Genomic DNA, 17,281 nt, shown 5'->3' with positions numbered 1-17,281 from the left:
ATATGTTTCGAAATGCAAGAGGGTGCTAGACGTTCTGTAAAACACTACGATTTTACGTTCTAAAATGTCTTCGAATTTTCGCACGTCGCTAAAAGTGACGGGTGTCTGTTCGTCCAGACCGACGGCTCGCTGCCACTCTCTAGCTTGTCTCTCGCACTGCCCGTCTGTGAAACTGCCATTACACACGTGAGCTAGACTGATGGCGAAGCAGAGCTGATCTCCGTGGTCCCCTGTAATGTACAGGTGACGTCTTTTTTTTATGTATGATTTCGCAGTCTAAAGTTTTCTCTTACGTTTTCCACCGCCTCTAGGGTTCCGCACCACCTGAACAATCAGATCCACTCTTTCGCTCGCGCAACCCCCGTGTTCGACTGTACTATCTGATCGAGTATATCTTCAAAAACGGGTAGAATATTTTCACCCGTGCCGTCAGCAACTACCGATGCGTGAACTCTTACATTTTCGCCCTCTACACTTACTTGTACCAAGTCCCCCCTCCCAGCTACGACTCTTGCGTCATCGACCAAGAGAATCACAGAGGCGTTATCGTATATGTCCTGCCGCATGTCTATGCAAAAGGAGGGGCGAATAAGCCGTAGCCCTTCTATGCTTAACCTTAATTCGGCAAGAACCCGCTCTAAAGTCTCATCAATTTTTTTTTTTAATTCTATATGTATTTTTTATTTTTTAAATAATATGTATTATATATATATATATAATACATATTATTTAAAAAATAAAAAATACATATAGAATTTAAAAAAAAAATTGATGAGACTTTAGAGCGGGTTCTTGCCGAATTAAGGTTAAGCATAGAAGGGCTACGACTTCTATATAAATATATATATATATATATATATATATATAAATTTTAAATGATATACGTATTTATTTTATATGTTTTATAGTGTTTATATATTTATAGTGTTTTATAGTGTTATGTTTTTTGCTTATTTCGTATGCTTTTACTTTTAACGAGGGGTCTAAATAAAACGTCACACCTCAGGGTTAAATGATTTTTTTATTTTTCTTGCACACTTTTATTATATAATTTTCCCCTATCTATAACCCAGCATTCACAACGTCAGAAATATTTCCCTGACGCTAACATACATTCAAAAACATGAATTCACAACATCAAAATATACCTCGACACGGACATGCATTCAAACCTTTCACACAAAACCTTTTTCACACGCGTTAGAAAACGTGGCGCTGTAGTCGCGAATCAGGTCGCGAATCAAATCGCTCGTTATTTCGGCGAGCCGCAAGATTCCGCTGTCACGGTGCTGGCGGAGAGGTGGCGCTATTCTCAGCCGACGGACCCGTTCAGGTCTCCCTTCCTGGTTAGAGACGTTGGCTGAAAAAAAAATAAAAACCCCTATCAAAATCTTATACGTATAGGTATATAAAGAAGAAATGTAATATAAATATATACATAGAGGACATACCGTTAAACCGTTGTTGAGGAAACCTGCGCTTAAACAGAGGCCTAGTGGGACTCTGGCGCTCTCTCCGTCATCGCTCTGCTTCCTGATTCGGTTCTGGGCCGTTATCCGATTCGGTCTCCGCTTCGGTCTCTGATTGTTTTAAAAAAGAAGGCTCGTATCAAAAAACGTATTCACACACACACACACACACACACACACACACACACACACACATATATATGTGTGTGTGTGTGTGTGTGTGTGTGTGTGTGTGTGTGTGTGAACATTCATTCATATATATGTGTGTGTGTGTGTGTGTGTGTGTGTGTGTGTGTGTGAATAAGTTTTTTGATACGAGCCTTCTTTTTTAAAACAATTGTTATATATATTATATATAAATTAATATAATATATATATTATAATTGTTATATATTATATATATATATATATATATATATATATATATATATATATATATATATATATAATTTTTTTTTTTTTAAAAACACACCGTTAATCACGCATTGAGATCCACGACCCACTTCCCTGGTTGAACACGCGGGTGAACACGTGGGTGATTCGACTGAATCTGTAGAGGATTAGAAGAATGTCTAATGATCCTTTATATATATATATATATATATATATATATATATATATATATATATATATATATATATATATATATATATATATATATATATGTATGAATATTAAATATTGAAATAAAAGACATACCTGTAAATAACCTCTTCACTAGCGACGGACTCTTACTGACTAATCTCCGTCTCTTCGCTCGCTGGGGCGCGTCACAGATTTTTAAGATGGGTGTCACGCTCGCGACTTGCGGCCTCACTGCCCTCGGAGTTGTTGATATTTCTATTACGCCATCTCCACTTCTCGGAGGAGAGGACTGAACACGGCGATCTCGTGAGATCGCTGCCAAAGCCCCAGTTAGAATCAAATCCAAATCATCGGCGAGACTGTCGCTTTCCACCAGAACTAAATAACAGAGGCCAAAAACAAAAAAAACACAGAGAGAGATACGGTACCTGGATCCATCAGAGTGAGGCTAATACCCTCTAGTTCTACCGCTGTAACATTATTAAAGAGAAAAACATATTTAAAAAAGTACAGAAGGGTTAAAATAAAAGAAAAATTAATAGAAAAGCTTACCCTGATACTCAGGCACCTGGTGAATTTCAGCTTGAACTTTTAAAGCTGAGAATACATAAAGTGTTTATTTAAACAATGTTTTTAAGAGAAAAGAAATACCTTATAATTTCAACAAGTTTTCTTGCCATGAGCCATCATGTTGATCCCCGAATTTCTTCATGGAAAATGTTAGAATGTCTCGTTTCTTATATACCCTAAAGTTCTTTTCCCACCGATACACCTGTCACAAGTTCTCGAGCAACCATATACACCTGACGCCTCATATCGTCTCTTTAGAGGGTGGAGGGGTAGACTGTCGCGACCCCTCAGTCAACACGTGCTCTGCGGCCGCAGAGAATCAGAATGAATGAATCCTGGTACATGAATTAAAATATAATTTTCAGCTGACAAAAGAGAGTATGAGGATAAAATATATTTTCAGAATATGAGGATCGCGCTGGGAAACAGAATAAAATGTGATGCTCAAATTAAAATCTATTTTTTGCATATAACAGGGATACCGTTTATGTTACAAAAATAAATAAATAAAGTATTAATAAAAGATCCGAAATCGCACAATACACGGGAAAAAAAAGTTCATCACTATGACCATCAACTTTGACTAGCTTCAAATAAATCACTTATACACAGCAGTAACAAATAAATAATTTGTACATTGTGCATTAAATGTTCCCCATATGTTTCTTGGTAAAACGTGGCTAAATATAAATAGCGAGACTAACCTAACTGATGCTAAGCACTGTGTTTTTTTTTTTGCTAAACTCTTTCAATTGGTGAATTTTTGCTAGCTTTAATCCAAATTTATCTAAGATGTATTAAATATTAGCTAAAGTTTAAGAGCAGAACGGCATGACACTAGCCGCCTGAAATCCGACCTCGTGCGCTGGCCTGATAACTTGCACGGACCCCAGACCGGGGGTGAGGGGGGTGAGAGAGAAAGGGTGTTGAAGCGCGTGAACGGACCCCCGCACGGAACACAGATGCGTGTGAACAGACCCACAAAAATTAGGGAGGGGGATCGGGGCGGGACATCTGGAAAAAAAGAAGAATCTCATCAGTCGAAAGGGGGGCGAGAGTTTCCGCCACAGTGCGCTCTGATTGGATAAAAAGGGGAGGGACGATAGAACTGTCAAAATGCAGTTTGATGAAAGGGGGTTAGTTCTTTTTTTCATAACATTCAGGGACTCAACTACACAATTTGTTAAAACTTATAAATACTCTTGAATTTCACTTTTATTGTAAATCCTGTAAAACATACATTGGTACTCAACAAAATGTTATAGACAAAATTATTACAAAGTGGCTCCAGTGTAGTGATCCCATAGAAATCAGTACCCTGAACAGCGCTAGTTTTTTCATCAATGTACCAATTGCACCTCAAATCCAGGCACTACTACAAAATCCTCACATTTCAAATGATAAACCCTACAGATATGAAAGGTCAAAGTCAATTGAACACGTCATCTCTGACATATATGATTGTGACATGTGTGCACAGTTGTCAAAAGCAGGTGAAGTTCTGTCAGACCCAAACAATTTCTCATTTAATTTTAATTCAGATGGATCACCCCTGTACAATTCTTCGAAATTTTCAATTTGGCCTATACAACTCCACTTGAATGAGCTCCCGCTCAAAATTCAATTCCAGATTGTGATGTTTTAATACTAGCATTCGGATTAAATATAGAAAATATAGACTCATTTCCACAGTCTGAAGCTATCTCAGATCATTACCTCATCTCATTTAAAATGTATCTTAATCATAATATATGCACCTTGCCATGTCACCGTGTCAAACGTACTTTCACGTCAACAACTGCACAGTTTTATCAGTAATCTGCCAGATTTATCAACCATGATTGGATCACCGTCTGATCCCGAAGAACTTGACCAGGCAACTGACTGCTTAGAATCAACGTTCTGCAACTCGCTAGATAAGGTAACTCCACTTTAAAAAAAAATAATTAGGGAGAAAAAGCTAGCACCCTGGTATGATGATCACACACAAACTTTAAAACAGACCACTTGAAAACTAGAACGTAGATGGCGTCAAACTAATTCGGTAGTATTTCAGATAGCGTGGAAGGAGAGACTTTTGAGCTATAGGAAAGCTTTAAGTGCTGCTAGATCAATGTATCTCTCCACCCTAATTAAAGATAACAGAAATAATCCTAGATTCTTATTTAATACTGTAGCAAAATTAACTAGGATAAAGACCACAATAGAAACACGCACACAATTATTATATAGCAGTGATGACTTCATGAATTTTTTCAATGGTAATCAGGCAAAAAAATTCAGTCTATTAATTTAAAACCGGACAGTTTTATAACTAACCCTGTATATGATAATATAATAATATCAGATCAACGATTAGAATATTTTACTCCCCTTTGAGAGACTGAACTAATCTCAATAATTTCACCATCAGAATCATCAACTTGTAGACTAGATCCCTTACCAACATGTTTCTTCAAACAGATAATTCCTGAAACAATCAAACCTCTTTTAAAGATAATCAATTCTTCCCTTAGCATTGGCTATGTACCTAAATCTTTTAAATTAGCAGTTATCAAGCCCTTGATTAAAAAACCTGACCTTGACCCCTGTCAGCTGTCTAACTATAGACCAATATCAAACCTCCCCTTTATCTCCATGATCCTAGAAAATGTTGTAGCACAGCAGCTATGCTCATATTTACATAGGAATAACATTCAGGAAATGTATCAGTCAGGATTTAGGCTTCATCATAGCACAGAGACAGTACTGGTTAAAGTGGTAAATGACTTACTACTGGCCTCTGATCAGGGTTGTGTCTCCTTGCTTGTGCTGCTGGACCTTAGTGTAGCTTTTGATACCATTGATCATGCTATTATCCTCGATAGACTAGAAAATGTAGTAGGCATTAAGGGAATGGCCCTTTCCTGGCTCAGGTCTTATTTGACTGATCATTATCAGTTTGTAAACATAAATGGTGACTTCTCTTCGCATACTAAGGTAAAGTTTGATGTCCCGCAAGGCTCTGTTTTAGGCCCACTGCTCTTTTCTTTATATATGCTACCTCTGGGCAAAATTATTCGTAAACATGGTATTAGCTTCCAATGTTACGCTGATGACACACAGTTGTATGTTTCAGCAAAGCCAGATGACATAAAGTTGCGGAATGTGTAAAAGGCATTAGAAACTGGATGCTTATTAACTTTCTCTTACTTAATTCTGACAAGACAGAAGTACTTGTACTAGGACCACATGCAGTTAGAAGTAAGCTTTCTGATTACATAATAACTCTGGATGGCATTTATGTTTCATCATGTGCAGCAGTAAAAGACCTTGGTGTGATTATCGATTCTAGTCTTTCTTTTGAAGCTCATGTAGATAATATCACTAGGATTGCTTTCTTTCATCTCAGAAATATTGCTAAAATAAGAAATATCACTACACGATGCAGAAAAATTAGTTCATGCTTTTGTTACTGCATTGGCTCCCAATCAAATTTCGTATCGATTATAAAATACTACTATTGACCTACAAAGCACTAAATGGTCTCGCGCCTCAGTACCTGAGCAAACTTTTGGTCTTTTATGATCCACCATACCTACATAGAGCAAAAGGTGCAGGCTAATGTTGGTACCTTGAATAGTGCGGGCTACATCTGGGGGTAGAGCTTTATCTTACAAAGCCCCACAGTTATGGAACAGCCTTCTGCTTAGTGTTCGGGGCTCAGACACAGTCTCAGTGTTTAAGTCTAGGCTGAAAACATATTTGTTTAGTCAAGCCTTTTGTGAATAGTTTTTTCTTAGGTACCAGGGCAGGTCTGGAGGGTTCACAGGCATAGTGTTGTGGTGAAGTGGGATGTTTGGATGCTGTCGCCCCCCCACTCTCACACGTTCACTCAGGTCTGTCGACGGTGGAGTGGCTGGCTGCCTTATGTCCCAGGGTGCCCTCATGTCTGTGTTAGCTTCTGGCTCTCCCTTTTAGTAATACTGTCACAGCTAGTCTTGCCGGAGTCCCTGCTTGCACTATGCATGCAAAGTACATTGTCCTTAACCATTAGAGGACAAAAGCTTACCTGACAATCTCTCCCTCTCTCTCCATCTCCCTCTCCCTCACTCTCTGTCGAGCTACATATGCTACTTCTGAGATGCCAGTGATCCTGGCCCCTTCTGCTCCCCAGACCTGCCTGACCCATACTGATGCCCTCCTTCTGGTTGGAGTTCTCATCGGTTGAGTTCGCTCGCTGCTGCTGGGGGTGGCCCCATATGGATGGCCTGAAGAACTGTTTGGATTGCTGGGGATGGTGCCACCTGGGGGCTGTGGAGATGGCTTGGGGATCACATATGGGGAGCTGTACTGTAATGGCTTGGGACTGCGATTGCTGTAGTGGCTTTGGGGCTGCAGTTGCCCTGAGCACCATCGTACTCAGGACTCCATCAGTGGACAGTGGATAGATTTTAACCAACCAGACATCTTGTGAAAACTATGATGAATTTACTGGTTGCACAACTGCGCTATTTGTCCATTTAGTACACAAAAATAGAAGGGATTTATATATAATTGCACTATCTGTTGCACCCAGATGAGGATGGGCTTCCTTTTGAGCCTGTCTTCTGTTTCTTCCTCATATTGTCTTAGGGAGTTTTTCCTCTGGCTTGTCCATTAGGGATAAATTCACATATTTACAATATATATTTTTTTGTGAATCCCTTTATTTCTATAAAGCTGCTTTGTAACAATGTTCATTGTTAAAAGTGCTATACAAATAAAATTGAATTGAATTGAATTGAATGTTGGCAGCCCTCTGGTTTGGGGCCCAGGAACCAGTTATGCATATTTTTCTCAAACCTTTTTGTTGATCAGGCCAAAGATCTAGTGTACAAAGGTGTGACTTGGAGAATAGAAGAATGCATAACTAGTAAACTTGTGTTGTTGTCGTTGTGTGGATTCAAAAGCCAGACCAGCCATACACCACACAATTTAATGGGTACTTTGTGGATTCTGCCTGCATCCTGGTACCCTAGTAGACCGCCAGGTGAAGTATACAGCAACAACAACTGAATATGCAGCCAGAGATGCCAAAGTAATGTTGCCTGATATGGAACTTGCATTAGCTAACAACAGTAGTATGAGAGGAGTAAAGGGTCCCTCTCCCCTTATAAACATGTTTTGATATTATTTGTGGCTTTGTTCCAGACTACATGCATTTGGTCTTACTTGGCATCATTAGACAGCTCACAGAGCTTCTTCTGTATAATAGTGACCAACCTTACTACATTGGAAGCCCCAACATTATGAGAGTCATAGAAAACAGTAGTGCTTTGCATTTGCGAAGGGCTGAGCATGAACCACAAGAGAGAGAGAATTGGGGTGAACCAAGTGCTCTTTATTCTCAGGTGTGGAAACGGTAAGTGGGTGGCAGGGTGGGAGAGTGAGTCTGGTGCTGGATTTCGGGGTTGTGGTCCTCCCTGGACAGGGTGAGGTGCAGGAACGGCTGTGGCAGCGGGACCAAAGGGGCTCTGCAGGCAGCAGGAAGCCAGCAACAGTTTGGGGAATTGTCCTCCTCATCGTCTAGGGAAAATAAACAGAGAAGAGGGTTAGTCACGGGCATAAGCCCAAGTGTGTCTGTCTTCCCTGGCTGCAGGCCGTTTTTATACTCCCACCATCGTCTCCAAGATGGTAGGGAGCTGCCACTGCCCTTATTAGCTGCCAGCCATGCCTGATTACCCCGCCCCTGGCAGCCACACGCTCCTGTGTTCTCCACAACACAGGTGGTGCTGAAGTGGCGCCATGTTACCCGAGTGTTGGAGTCCTTAGCACTGGCTATCCATTGGAGGGGAGCGTGGTCTGTGACCAGAGTAAAGGGACACCTGCCAGGTAGTAGTGGAGCTCCTCTACTGGCCCACTTGATAGTCAGGGCCTCTCTCTCTCCACTGTGGCATACTTCTTTTCGGCAGGGGTCAGCTTCCGACTTCCTTGTGAGGTCTGAGAGGGGAGAGGCAATCGAGGAGAAGTTGGGCACAAAACATCTGTAATACCCTGCCAACCCCAAGAAAGCACGCACATATTTTTTGGTGGTCGGTTGTGTTTTTTTTTTTATTTTTTGTGGCATGAGGAGCCCTCTGCCGATGCGGTACCCAAGGTATTGTGCCTCCGTGAGCCACAGATGACATTTTCAGGGGTTGGTGGTTAGCCCAGCTTTCTGAAGCTCACTCATGCCCTCCCTAAGATGGTGCAGGTGGTCGGACCAGGTGGAGGAATGTATCACCACATCATCTAGGTAGGCCGCAGTGTACTGGTGGTGGGGCCACAGGACAATGTCCATTAACCTCTGGAATGTTGCTGGGGAGGGGAGACCCAATGGGGAGGACCCGGTACTGCCAGTGCCTGCAGGAGGTAGAGAAGACTGTCTTTGGTTTGGCCTCTGGACTGAGGGCCACTTGCCAATATCCCTTTGTGAGGTCGATGGTGGAGATGAATCGGGCCCTCCCCATTCACTCCACCAGGTCATCCACCCTAGGGAAGGGGTAACTGTTGAAGTCCCACACCTGGTTGAGCCGCCAGAAGTCACTGCACGGCTGGATGCTTCTGTCAGGCTTGGGCACCATGGCGATGAGGCTGGACCAGGGGCTAGTGGACTCCTTGATGACCCGGTCATGGAGCATCCGGCTGACCTCCTCCTCAATAGCCTGACGACGGGCTGCTGGTGGACCTGGCAGAGGGGTCTTGATGTCATGGTGGACCAGATGGGTCAGGCCAGGGGTGGAGGAGAAGACATCCAAAAACTGGTTCACCACCTCCAAGAGCTCCTGGCTCTGGGCTGGGGTAAGCTCGTCTCCTCAGTGGACCAAGGTACCCTCTGGGGGATCTGTGGGAAGACCCATGAAAGCAGACACCAGAGGTGCTGGGTCAGTCCATTTCTTCAGCAGGTTAACATGGTAAAGCTGGGTATCTGCTCTCTTACCTGGTTGCTGCAGGTGGTAGTTCATGGGATCCACCCTCTCGAGCACCATGTACGGGCATTGCCAGTGGGCCAGGAACTTACTGGAGGTGCTGGGAAGGAGGAGGACCTGGTCTCCTGGCTGGAATTCCTGGGGCTGGGCTGGACGGTTGTAGGCCGTCCTCTGCGGTCACATAGTTTTTCCAGGGTGTTTCAGGCCCCCAGGAGGCCACCCAGAGTGTGGGAGTGGGCCAGGTGCAGGAGGGACGGCGTTCTGGAGTGGGGGACCACCAGGAGGTCACAGGGTTGTCCTCTCCATTCCGTGTGGTAGTAGAGGAGGCCCATGCAGACCAGGAAGTAGGATGCCAGCAGGCACTGGTCTGGGTCTTGTTGGACTCCCTCGATGATCTGCACCTGGCTCCAGCAGTGCTTTAGCCGATCATCGCCCTTTTGCTCTCTTCCAAAATCCCCCTCCCTGGCAAAGTGTGAAGGCCAGTCTCGCCCGAGAAGAAGGGGCACTGGTAGCTCAGGTAGCCCAAGACTTTCCTTTCTTTTGGCCAACCAGGATTGACCACTCCCCGGCCTGACTTTGCATGAGGACCCTGGTGGCCAGAACCTCCCGGACATCGCCATGTATATGTACACCCTTCTCCGCTGGTGGGTTGGTGAGGAGAGAAGGGCAGACGACGGTTACAGTACTTCCCAAGTCCATAAGAGCAGAGACCGACCGACTCAAAACTGAACCATTGGTGAGCAGGGCAGGGGCACCTTATGGACAGCGCAGTTGTCTAGCCAGGGGTTTTCCACTTTGGTGGTGGTGGTGTCCAGTTCAGTAGGCATGGGCTTGTCTTGTGGGGCGGTTAGTCAGCCTCCTCTCCCCGCAGCATGGTGGGGCTAGGTGCCAGGTAGGCAGTGGCCTGATGAACTCACACCACTCACCCCTGCCAAGTTCCAGGGTGGCTAGGGCAAGGTGGCTAAAGCCTCTAGCATCTCTCGGGGTTTTGAGATCCCCGCATGCCCAAGACTTTCCTTTCTTTGGGTGGCACAGCCCTTAGGAAGCGATCCATCAACACCCGCTCGACGACCTCCGTAGCAGTACACCGATTGGGCTGGAGCCACCTCTTGGTGATGCGGAGCAGATGGTCCATTTGACCTCTAGGATTGCTCTTGGGGTTTTAGGCCCAGTGATGAAACTCTGCCGCTGCACTGGTCGAGGAGAGCCCGCAGCATGTTAAGATCTCGCCCTTCAGCTGGTCATATTTGGCGGCCTCAGGGGGGTCCATGGAATGGTAGGCCAGCTGGGCCCAGAGAGGTAAAGGGATCAGGATGCAAGCCCAATCTTCCTCTGGCCTCCCTTCCCGGAACACCGTATGCTCGAAGGTGTGGAGGTAGGCTTCAACATCATTGTCCCCCGTCATCTTGGTGAGGAGGCGTGAGGCCTCTTGGCAGGGGTCGGGGAGAGGGATGGCAGTGGCTGAGTGGCCCTATTGGAGAGCCAGCAGCTCTTGGGTGGTGAGCCATAGCCCCTGGGCTAGTTCCTGGGTCATAGCCTGCTGCTGGAGGCTGGTCTGTAGCAGGTGCTGGAGAACATCCATTGTGGTGCTGTGGCTGGGGTCCATGCTCACTCCCGCATTCTCCACCAGTATAGTGCTTTGCATGTGCGAAGGGCTGAGCATGAACCACAAGAGAGAGGGAATTGGGGTGAACCAATTGCTCTTCATTCACAGATGGGGGAAGTGTAAGTGGGTGGCACTGTGGGAGAGTGAGTCTGGTGCTGGATATCAGGGTTGTGGTCCTCCCTGGAAAGGACACGGTGCAGAAATGGCCGTGTGGCAGTGGTAGGACCGAAGGGGCTCTGCAGGCAGCAGGCAGACAGTCTGGGGTGCCGGCGACAGCTTGAGGAATCGTCCTCCTCATCGTCTAGGAAAAATAAACAGAGAAGAGGGTTAGTCACGGGCATAAGTGTGTCTGTCTTACCCTGGCCGCAGGCCCCTTTTATACTCCCCCGTCGTCTCCAAGATAGTAGGGAGGAGCTGCTGCCTTTATTGGTTGCCAGCCATGACTGATTACCCCACCCCTGGCAGCCACGCGCTCCCGTGCTCTCTACAACAAGGGTGGTGCTAAAGTGGGGCTGTCCATTCAGTACGATAGTGGCAGTAGAGTGAGGAACGCTTGCTGATTTAAGTGCGCCGGCTGCCCGCCATCACAGGAACATAAAATCACCACATCTCATTACATGACTGCCCAGACCCCTTACAGATCTGAAGTTTTGTAAAGCCTCAGAATGACAAGCGTGGCTGCTATTCTACAGCCTGCCTGTCTTAAATGGACTGCTCCAAACACGCTATATAAAGCACCTTAGCCTTTTGGTGTCTGCCATATTTCTGCTTCTCAAAGAGCCGGGCTCTTTTCAAGATGTCAACCAAACAGATGAGACGTTCTTAGAATTTGTGGTACAATTTCAGTTGCTCTATGGGGAAGCATCAATGACATTTAATGTGCATCTCCTTACACACCTTGCTAAGTCTGTTAAATTCTGGGGTCCATTGTGGGCACACTCAGCATTTGTATTTCAAATTGCAAATGGTAGGCTGTTAAAAGTAGTCCACAGAACCAAATGTGTAGCACTACAGATTGTTAACAAATTTCTGTCACACAAAGGTATACCACACTTTACAGCAAAATATACCATCAGTGAGTGTGTCCAAGAATTCTGTTTAGAACACCCCAAAGTGAAAAAAAAATCTCAACATGGCAAGTCACAACTGTTTTGGATAGTGGCAGAGTGCAGGATATAACCTGATATATAAAAGGTGTATTCCTTTCTGCAGAGACACATATTCCTGATGAAGTTGGTGTGCATAGGAGAATGGTGCATAAGAGTCTGGGGTATACTAGCAGAAGCTACAGCCTAAGTAAAAGAAGGAAAGATTGCTATGGAGAAATCCTGCACATTATATCATTTACGTCCAATGGCAACAGAGAAATAACTTAGGCATAGCGTTCGTGCCACATATCAGTCAAGCAAGAAGAAGTGATTCTGCCCGAGTATGTCTGATTTCAGTGGACAGATTAGAGCAGAAATGCTTGATTTTGCACACCACTGATCATACTTACATATGTGAGTTCCCAAATGTGCATGACAGGGACTAGTCTTTAAAAAAACAGCAACTTTCATTATCATGTTGTTATTAACTGTAACATTGAAAAAGCATTTCTCATAACCCCTGTTATTGTACAGACTGCTTATGATTATGATTTAGCATTTTTCTTTGTTTTCATATCTATAAATGTTTGTATTTTGCAATGTACCCAAGCTCTTTTTTAACTGATTTATGTACAGATCCTTTGAAACTTTTTGACATATTTGTATGTGTAAAATATTGTGCACTATGTTAAACGGATCACTGCATGTATTGTACAGTTGTCAGTTATGTTCTCTGAAGATTAAGAAAATTTTATGCAACACAAGATGGTTCTGTAAGACAAGATTGTAGTAACATACTACTGATGTTTAATATTTTTTCTCTTGAATAAACTGTGAGTCATGTTTTTTCTTTGTTATTTAAAACTTCAGATGATTGATTAATAACATAACCATAACAAAAACAATTCCACTTTTCAGTTCTACTTTCAAAACAGGGAGCATAAGAAATTACAAAGTTATAATTATACACTGATCAGCCATAACATTAAAACTACTGACAGGTGAAGTGAATAACAAGTGGGAAAGATGCACTATGAAGAAGAAGACAAGCTGGCAGTGTGATGCTCTGGACAATGTTCTGCTGGGAAACCTTGGGTCCTGGCATTCATGTGGTTGTTACTTTCACCTACCTAAACATTGTTGCAGACCACATGCACCCCTTCATGACAACAGTATTCCCTAATGGCAATGGCCTCTTTCAGCAGAATAATGCACCCGGCACACTGCAAAAAGAGTTGAAGGTGTTGACTTGGCCTCCAAATTCCCCAGATCTCAATCTAATAGGTCATCTGTGGGATGTGCTGGACAAACAAGTCTCAATCCATGGAGGCCCCACCTTGCAACTTACAGGACTTAAAGGATCTGTTGTCTTGGTGTCAGATACCACGGCATACCTTCAGAGGTCTGGTGGAGTCCATGCCTCCGTGCCAGATCTGTTTTGGTGGCACAAGGGGGTCCTACACAATATTATGCAGGTGGTGGATGTTATGGCTGATCGGTGTATATTACAATACAATATGTGTTTTAATCTTATATTGTTTTTACTTTGTATTATTAATGTGTTAAATGTAGAAATACACAAGCAAAAACAGTGCTTGTCCCCACAGTGCTGCTTGCATACAGACAACTGGCCAACTTGTACTCAACCCAGCAAGACCATCTTGATCAACCACCTTCACCATAAAGACCATGCTGGTGAACCAGCTTCACTAGCTCCATTTTGCTTGAGAACAGCATGACTATGCTGGTTCACCAGCTATTACCAGCAGTAACCAGCACTAACCAGCCTGGACCAACATGGAATTCATGCTGGTTTATGCTGGATTTTTCAGCAGGGATGATCACAAAAATATGGCCTTTATTAGTGCTTGTATGGCAATGTAAAATTAATGTTTATATTAACTACAGGTAGTTTCATAAAGTCTATTATCCATTTCAAATAATTTGAAGTGAAGTGAAGTGTAGCCAAGTATGGTGCACACACACACAGTAGGGAACACACACACACACCCACCCGGAGCAGTGGGCAGCCTTTTTTTGCTGCGGCACCCGGGGAGCAGTTGGGGGTTCTGTGCCTTGCTCAAGGGTCTCACCTCAGTCGTGGTATTGAGGGTGGGAGAGAGCGCTGGTCATTCACTCTCCCCACCTACAATCCCTACCAGATCATTTTGATACCATTTGAAACAAGCTTCCGTCAGAATTTTGGATTGTTAAAGCTCTCACTATTGCTCTCACTATGTTATCCAAATATGTTGGATAGGACTAGCCTAACAGCTACAGATGAAGCATTGTTGACTATAATATAATTACCTATAAAATAAAGTTGGTAAATTGTCAGTGAATAGTCAGTGAAGGTGTTGGGAATCAACTCTTAGTGAATTCTAAGAGTCATCTTTCTGGAGTTTAACCACCATACTGCCATAAACATTGCTCAGTCCATTTCAGAGAAAAGCATGATAGTTCCAAAGCCTTTTCTCTACCATTGCTGTGATAGAACCCTCTAAAAACACAGCACCAAACAGAATGATGTATGGCCTAAGGATTAAGTTTAACGTGCGAAATCACTGTAGATCAACATACCATACATTCTCAATTTGACTAAAAGAGTAGTTTCTTTATGGATAGCACTAAGATATTCTTCTCTCCATTCTCCTTTAGTATGTTCTTTTCTCAAGTGGGTCACAAAGAAAAGACAAAGTTAATGATAAGGTTGTAAGAAACTTAAGACTAACTAAATATAATTTGTACTTCAGTTGCTTTTCAATTAAGGAACATTGCATATATCAGACCCATGTACCTTTTTTATGATTAAATCATTTCAGGGGAGTTTATTTGAGTGTGCAGACAGATTAAACTGCAGAAATTTCTACTTCCTTTCACCAAACAGAGCTTAAAATATCACTGGAAAATCTGAGTTAGTAATGAACACATGACAGGCAAATGTTTTTGCATCATACAATATAAGAACATCTGTTCAAATGTGCCAGTGCAGGCCATGTGAAATGATGCTTGTTTTCTTTTATTCCACTGTTTTACCATAGGAAGGGAATGAGCATGTGTATGATTAGGACAATTTCAAAAGATTAGGATTAGTATGCAGAGGCTTTTATGATTTTTCTCATTCACCCTACCTAAAACCAAGAAAGACATAAGATCTCAGTATTCGGTCTCTTGGGTATTTCTCTCTCTTGTCTGATTTTATCTGTTGCCTAGCTGGAATAACGGGCATGTTCCTGTTGTGTTGCTATTGGCAGTGAGATGCAGTGAACCAAACTAATGTGCCAATCCCACTCTAAAGGGGCACACCCAAGAAATGAGTAATATCAGACTAAGTTTAGCATCACAAGGAGTACTATAAAACCAACCAAACTGGCCATCATTGACACAAATTTCATTTATTCAGCTTCTTGTGCTTTCTAGAAAACACATTCATACAGGTTCACAGACAAAACAAAGGAAGATTTAAATACAAAAAGTAGCACAGTTCTTCAGAGTTCGCTATATATGAATAAATGTTTGATATATCCAGTAGATCCCAACCAGCTTCACTGGATTCCATGGATACATATTACATATTAAAAGATAAAGGTACAAGAGATAAAGGTACCACCTGAGTGTCAAGAAAAGCTTTTTTGCTGAGAGTGCACTGTGAGTAATTTACACTCAAAAATAAGGGTAATGAAGAACTCTTCTATGAATGAATTTGATGTGGCTCATTTCTCAAAATGATTCACATTCCATCAGAACACTAATTTGTCACGAAATTTAGACAAATTTATCAGATACGTCAGAAGCCAGCCCTACATTAGGCATGTGGTTTTGGCATCCTCTAGTGGTGAACAATTACAGGCCATTTCAGTAGTATTTTATTAGAACATTTTTATTGGTCTGGTTCAATGATTTGAAATACATATGTATTCCAGTGTAGTTCATGTTTTTGATCTGGTTCACAGTCCATTTTCTTAGAAGACCACCAGTACAGCACCCTTAGGAGAAGCAGAGACAGATTTGTTTGTGTCATAGCCGTTTAGTGTAGTCATTGTTGGTAAATTCTCACCTATAAAAATAATTATTATACATGAATACAACACATGATTACCAACACTAATAGGTGCATATATAGAGAAAATTATGTGACAAATGAGGTGTGACATCTTCAAACTCTATGCTGCTGCCTCACTTACTTTTGATTCTGATTAAGGATTTAAATCTTTAATGAGAAGGCAACACAGAACAAAGTAATAATAACTAAGGATAATAAATAATAATAACTAAGGGTTACGTTTAAGTGTCCATATCCATTACATGAATTAGATGCACACTGAAACATCTCACTGTATACAAGGGGCAGACTTTAATTTTTAATAGTATGTAGATAGATATTTTATTAGTACAACCAAACCATACAACCAGTTTTAAATATATAAGTATCTCATTGTATTTTAAAGTCCCTTCACCCCAATATATGTGTATGCATTTACAGAATTCCATGTTCAAATTATCATTAATTGTGCAGATTATATATGTATGTTATATATGTTTGTATGCAACACATTCAACAGAAGATGATATTAAATTACACATAACGCTGCTTAATTATCTGGTTATGGAAAGTTCTAAAATATTAAAAATGGAGGGTTTGTTCCTTAAAAAGTAGATAATCCTCTTCAAAATCTCAGTTTCAGTTTTAACCCTCTTCAACATACATGAGCTCACAGATGCAACTGGCTAGTGCCACTGTGATTGACAGGGGAAAGCGTGTATGCCATCCCTCCCACCCAGAAATCACTGGCACTTTTGCTCTTTCGGACACTCAGCCAGTGGGTATCATAAGGATTTGAACTCACTTTTCTATTCCACCACATGGAAACCAGCATTTTTTAAAAACAACTAAAACCTAATGAGCAGCCTGGGGCAACAGTGGCAAGAAAAAGCATCCTGAAAAAATATTATAAAGAAATCTTGAGTGAAACCAGGATTCAAATAGGGGACTTGAGTGTCGTCTGGTTGAAAAAGAGTAAAGGGTTAAAAGTG

General features: G+C 42.4%; 1 protein-coding gene across 21 annotated transcripts in view; it reads right to left on the bottom strand.

Annotated features, from left to right (window-relative positions):
• Nucleotides 1-1,002: 1,002 nt before the first annotated feature.
• spaca6 (sperm acrosome associated 6) overlaps nucleotides 1,003-17,281 on the bottom strand; it is a 55,507-nt gene continuing 39,228 nt past the window's right edge. For 16 of the 21 annotated variants that reach the window (XM_053235023.1, XM_026914277.3, XM_053235017.1 and 13 more), the window contains one exon: nucleotides 16,112-16,233. In XM_053235023.1, the coding sequence (XP_053090998.1) occupies nucleotides 16,128-16,233 (106 nt within the window). In that variant the 3' untranslated portion in view covers nucleotides 16,112-16,127. Of the gene's footprint in view, nucleotides 1,361-1,451; nucleotides 1,581-1,941; nucleotides 2,020-2,168; nucleotides 11,461-16,111; nucleotides 16,305-17,281 lie in introns of those variants that run through there. The other 5 variants (XR_008301926.1, XR_008301925.1, XR_008301924.1 and 2 more) reach the window with 5 other exon arrangements.

This window comes from Pangasianodon hypophthalmus, chromosome 1 (assembly GCF_027358585.1).
Source record: "Pangasianodon hypophthalmus isolate fPanHyp1 chromosome 1, fPanHyp1.pri, whole genome shotgun sequence".
Classification (NCBI taxonomy): domain Eukaryota; kingdom Metazoa; phylum Chordata; class Actinopteri; order Siluriformes; family Pangasiidae; genus Pangasianodon; species Pangasianodon hypophthalmus.
This window is presented reverse-complemented; position numbering and strand designations above follow the sequence as displayed.